At 29.2% G+C, this 6,488-nt stretch overlaps 1 protein-coding gene across 1 annotated transcript in view; it reads left to right on the top strand.

Moving 5' to 3' along the window:
- The first annotated feature begins 3,852 nt into the window (after positions 1 to 3,852).
- LOC119601005 (protein kibra) overlaps positions 3,853 to 6,488 on the top strand; it is a 39,740-nt gene continuing 37,104 nt past the window's right edge. Inside the window, exon 1 of the mRNA XM_037951623.1 lies at positions 3,853 to 6,111. Coding sequence (XP_037807551.1) covers positions 5,504 to 6,111 — 608 coding nt within the window. The 5' untranslated portion in view covers positions 3,853 to 5,503. The remainder of the gene's footprint in view (positions 6,112 to 6,488) is intronic.

Below are 6,488 nucleotides of genomic sequence, written 5' to 3'. Positions count from 1 at the left end.
TGTTCGTTCTCCATTATATTTGAACGTTGTGATATAAACATTTGATATGATGTAGTTAAAACTTTTGTCACATGATCTCGTGAATTCTAAAATCCAAACAAGGAAGTCAGAAGAAGACGTATGACGCGCTGAATTCTCTTAATAACTCTCACATGGTTGATAATGTGGAATAACCCATAGACTATTGTCGCTATTTTTAGGATAGGTTCAAAAGAGCAGCCACTCCACGAGCGGCTCACTTGAATTGTAATACCCTCGTAGTCGCAGGAGTATGACTGAGTATTATTCGCTGCTTCCAAAATCAAATCATACAGTTTCATTGATAAGGTTGAAGATATGCTTAAGATTTATATAGCTCCGCAATACCTGACAGCAAGTGAGTACCAAAGTTATGTTCTCTATTCAAGGAAAGTATCAGGCTATAACATAGTACGATGGAATTCTGACCCATCCACCTCTTCGTAGTTATTGTATTAAAAACCCAGTCTTCTGGCATAGGTGCCTATGACACAGTTACCCGTAAAGCTAAGCTATAAGTAATCTTGACATGAGAGTTTCTTATGATCAAATTTTTATTCAAAGACTCGTATCGCTTGAATTGGGAATGGATTATCAGTGCTCGATTCAAATGAATACGACTCTTGTCGCTAACGATCATGTTTGACCCAAAATGTTAACAGCTGCGCACAGTGGTATAGGAAAAAAAAAAAGAGGGAAATAATTCGGTAACTTGTTAAATTTTTAAAACGATCCTATTTCTTCATTTGAGTTCCGATTTAAAAAAAATTTCGTATATAGAATCTCCTCATCGAGCACTATAAAAAATGTCGTCGTAGCAGTAAATTATCTCTTATAGTTTAGGAGATATTCGCATTTGAATATTAAAATTTTAAAATTTTTACCGTCCTTACTTTAGTTTTTTTGATAATAGCAGGTCCAAATATTTCCGATTTTCGCCATTTTTTTTTATTTGCTTAACAACAAGTTTATATACCAAGCAGTGAAAGAATTATGTAAAAATCATGACTGAGTCCAAAGTTATAGGCATTTAAATTTAAAAAATTAAAAAAAGGCGATTTTTTGTCATTTTTTTGGGAAAAAAGTATCTTTTTCTTTTTAAGTTATCTAAAAAGTTTCTAAGAAGATGTATATAGAATTTATACTTTTTGGAAAGCTGACTTTACATAAAATACGATAAATGAAACAAAACCTAAAAATTTTTGATACCGAGGGGACCAGGTCCATCCAAAAAAACCCTATTTTTTATGGAAAATTAAATTTTGAGCAAAAATTCTCAAATCGCATAGTCGATATCAAATTATAGTGACCTGTTTTATATGACCCAATAAGTTCTTAATCATTTTGTAACGGGTTTCGATAACCCCGCCCCTGGTATGGATATAATAGGCAAAAAACCAAAAAATCCCATTTTTGGGATTTTTTAAAACTTTTTTGGGAATTCCGGGATTTCTAATAAGAAAATTCGAAATTTTTATTTAATTTTGGATTTTGAGTAAAAAAATCTACCTAACTGTAAAATTTCATCAAAAAATATTCATAAATAAAATTTTTATTGCAATTTGAAAAATTTGTATCTTCGCAAAAACTGAATAAAAAACATTTTTTAATTTTTTTTAAAAAAAGTATTCCGCGAATTTTTTAATTTTCAAAAATTATATACAGTTTTTTTTAGAAAATTTGCCTAGCACTATTATTTTCATCCATAAGGTTAACTCTTAAATTTGTTACATATATGGATGAAAATAATAGTGCTAGGTAAATTTTCTAAAAGATGTTGAGTTTTCCCTAATTAATTTGTCACTTAAAAAACATTAGGTAGGCATGTTATATATCAATGGAAAGGTAATTTTGTCTATTTTTCAAAACTGTATATAATTTTTGAAAATTAAAAAATTCGCGGAATACTTTTTTTAAAAAAAATTAAAAAATGTTTTTTATTCAGTTTTTGCGAAGATACAAATTTTTCAAATTGCAATAAAAATTTTATTTATGAATATTTTTTGATGAAATTTTACAGTTAGGTAGATTTTTTTACTCAAAATCCAAAATTAAATAAAAATTTCGAATTTTCTTATTAGAAATCCCGGAATTCCCAAAAAAGTTTTAAAAAATCCCAAAAATGGGATTTTTTGGTTTTTTGCCTATTATATCCATACCAGGGGCGGGGTTATCGAAACCCGTTACAAAATGATTAAGAACTTATTGGGTCATATAAAACAGGTCACTATAATTTGATATCGACTATGCGATTTGAGAATTTTTGCTCAAAATTTAATTTTCCATAAAAAATAGGGTTTTTTTGGATGGACCTGGTCCCCTCGGTATCAAAAATTTTTAGGTTTTGTTTCATTTATCGTATTTTATGTAAAGTCAGCTTTCCAAAAAGTATAAATTCTATATACATCTTCTTAGAAACTTTTTAGATAACTTAAAAAGAAAAAGATACTTTTTTCCCAAAAAAATGACAAAAAATCGCCTTTTTTTAATTTTTTAAATTTAAATGCCTATAACTTTGGACTCAGTCATGATTTTTACATAATTCTTTCACTGCTTGGTATATAAACTTGTTGTTAAGCAAATAAAAAAAAATGGCGAAAATCGGAAATATTTGGACCTGATATTATCAAAAAAACTAAAGTAAGGACGGTAAAAATTTTAAAATTTTAATATTCAAATGCGAATATCTCCTAAACTATAAGAGATAATTTACTGCTACGACGACATTTTTTATAGTGCTCGATGAGGAGATTCTATATACGAAATTTTTTTTAAATCGGAACTCAAATGAAGAAATAGGATCGTTTTAAAAATTTAACATAGCCGAGGTGTCCTAATTTGAGGACCCCCCGCCGGGCCCCTGGTTGGCCTATAAGGTCCAAATTCAAAACCTAAACTCGACAACACCTCCTCTTTGTGCATACCAAATTTCATTAAAATCGGATTAACCGTTTAGAAGTTACCGAATTATTTCCCTCTTTTTTTTTTCCTATACCACTGTGCTGCGTTGAATAATTTGTAGAAATCAGATCGCAGTACTTCACTTTAGTTGTCGATTCAGGTGGAAATGAATCCTGCTCCTGGTCGTAGAAATACTTTTAATTGCATTTACGATCTGCAGTAATAGGTTTAGTTGTGATATTCAGGGAGACGCAGAGCGGATTATTGCTATCTCCCAAATACTGTTTCCATGTTGAAATCAACCAGATTCCTTAATGAAGTTTATGATTTCGGTTTATTCCAGATACCTTAAAGGAATGAAGAACTAAAAGGACGTCGCAGAGTAAATGAGATATTGCCTCTTCTCCCTATATATTATGACAACTTCTACAATAGACGTTAAAAGTGAGACCCAATTTTATGGCGTGAGACGGTTGATGGTTTGTGGAGGTCTAATTATTTTAAAAATGTTAAAATACATTTTAAGAATTTCGGAATGCACCAATAAATTTTCCAGAAGTTACTCGCCAGCTTTTCAAATTATCATGGCATACATATTCAGCTATAAATATGCTTAGCTAAAGCTAGCCCAACCCGAGTGGAAGCATTTATCTCTGAGTCTTATTTGATTTTTATTCTATTATTAATGGCATTTTGGTACCATTCAGATATCACTACTAAAGGTACCAAAACAAGTACTATTATTTTATATTGTACCAACTTTCAATAACAATGACTATTTTAAGTGAGTGAGAGAGAGATACAAAAAAACATGTCCCTTGTAGTGAGAGAGTAAAATATGTTGAAATGAGAACCAAATAACAGGGTTAAAGAGCGTCGCAAATGAGAGAGTATGGAAAAAGCAAGATCTTTAGATACATTTTTTCACAGTTTGTTAATTGAACAGAAACATTTTGTGGGTTTGCTCGCTAAACTCAACAGTTCATTTAGTAAACGGCTACACGACTAAACGTAATGAACGACGGATTAATGTAAAAAGCAACAACAAAACGTGTAAAATTCAGCAAAATAAATAATATCTAAATAAAATTGTTTTCATTTTTTTAAATACAAAATTGGATATATTATACAAATAAGGTTTTAAAATTATTAAAATAACTAAAAAGTAGCAATTGTAAAGTGTTTTTAACTGCAAAAAACAAGAGAAGAAGCAAAAAATTGTGAAAAAAATAAAATAAAAAATATTTTAAAAGCAAAAATTGTATATGGCATACACATTTTTACGTTAAATTTATACATACAAGCATATGAAAAAAATCTTTCAAACAAGCTCTTTGTGGAAATAATTTAAAAAAAATTTAACATTTTTTATGGAATGGAATGCAGCAAAAGAGATAGCGAGCGTTGAACGCCGCCGTTTTAATTGTGTTAACACGACATGTGCCAGAAAGAGAGGCAGATAGAAATTTTATTATACAAAATATCTCCTCACATTGATTAAGAGCACACAACATACAAGTCGTCGCCCGTTTTTTTTTTCTTCATATATGTATATTTTCTATAAAAATTTTTTCGTTAAAGTAAATGTTGAGATACACTCTACGTAATCGGCCTAAATAGTGTTGTATATATGGAGAGATTATCAAAGTGTTTAAAAAAAATTAACGAAATAATAAAAAACCAATTGAAAGAAAACAAAACATGAATTAATTCTTAAGAAATATATTTCCAAATTAATTTGTGTAACAAGTGATTGCTGGGGTATTTCTCCAAGTGTACGAAAAGAAAAAATAGATACAAAATGAAAGAATGAATCTGAAAGATATAATTAAAAGAATCTTACTACCCACAAGCTTAATACAAGAAAATAGAAATGTTTATAAGAAAATAAAATAATAGTTAAACCAAACCAAGTGTTGAATAAAAAGAATGTGAGAAAATTTCAAAGTGAAAAAAAAATTGGTAAAAAAATATTTAAATTTCAAAAAATTAAGTAAGATTATGATGTTTTTAAACCCATTAATCTTTAAATGGAGAAATTAATATAACAACAACTACAAACCAAACAAACAACTAAAAAAAAATATTAAAAAATTTTACAAAAATAACCTCAATACAAACACATACACACATGTAAATGGCCAAGAAAAAAATAAACGGCAGATAACAAAAAAAAAAATATTTCAAAATTCAAATAACGTTTTGAACGGTCTGAAACAACAACAAGAAAACAAAAAATTGCCAACACCAAAATAATAACAATAACAACAACTAAAAAACAAAACAAAATAACCAACAAGTGGACAAAAATGTGGTTGTAAATATAAATAAAAAAAAAACGGCAACACCAACAACAAAAACGAAAGATTTTTTGACAATTTTAAACACGTTTTTTGAAAACCAAAACAACAACACAAGCAATCATTGGATATTTGGTTAAAAGCTGAAGAAGGGAGCCGAAGCAAAAAGAAAGAAACAAAAAACGCCAAATATCGTCATTAACGTTATCATTAGCCACATTTTTTTGTAGTTTTTGAACTCCTCCATAAAAATAAAAAAAAAAAAAAACACAAACAAAAGGTTTATGATTTCATTTATCATATGCTTATGGATTATTGCTATTATTAACATTAGCAAGAACAACAACAACAATAATAATAATAACAACAACAGCAATACTTGTTTTGTTGTTGAAGCAATAAACCCAAAAATTCATTATCCACACGTGCAATTATTTCAATTTGAAATTATGCCAAAATTACAGCAACAACAACAATTACCACACCAGCAACATCAGCCACAAAATCAAAATCACTACCAGCAACATTATCAGCAGCAACAGCAACAATACCAACAACACCAGCAGCAGCAACAACATCACAATAACCAGCTGCATCATCAGAGTTCTTTAACAAATGTAGCCGCCGTTACAAATCCCTCTGCCTCCACTACCACCCTGCTATCCACCTCTTCCTCCTCAATACAACACATTTCGCCACATCCCTATCAACAGCCTCCGCAACATTATCACCAGCACAACTATCAGCAACAGAGTCAACATCAATCGCAACATTTACATCATGGTGAATTTCCACTGCCCGAGGGCTGGGATATTGCCAAAGATTTCGATGGTAAAATCTATTATATAGATCATAATACGAAAAAGACAACATGGCTGGATCCCAGAGACCAGTAAGTACCTATTATGAGCCTACTTTTGGAAATGTGAAGAAAAAATTTTGGAAATTTAAGTCATCATTCAAAAGTTTTCTAAATATTTATTTAAAAACTTTGTAATTAAATTCCCAAAAAAGAATTCACTATTTTAGGAAATTTTTTAAAAATCTTATAAAAAGCTAATTTAAACAAATATCAAGTTTTTTTAAAAATAGTTTAAATATTTTATTTTTTTTTAGTTTTTATAACAAGTTTTAAATTAAAGTGCAGTTTAAACTTTAGTTTTAAACTTATGACTTGAACTCAAAGTTGTATTTAAACTTAGGTTTAAACGTCCGTTAATATTTAGACGATTAAGACATATAAACCCCTAAAAAATTATTTAGATAATT

The sequence above is a fragment of the Lucilia sericata genome, unplaced genomic scaffold, assembly GCF_015586225.1.
Source record: "Lucilia sericata isolate MDLA Ls3-8-SP2 unplaced genomic scaffold, ASM1558622v1 Contig000134F_arrow, whole genome shotgun sequence".
Lineage (NCBI taxonomy): Eukaryota > Metazoa > Arthropoda > Insecta > Diptera > Calliphoridae > Lucilia > Lucilia sericata.
Note: the sequence above shows the minus strand (reverse complement) of the source record. Positions and strands in the feature narration are given on the sequence as shown.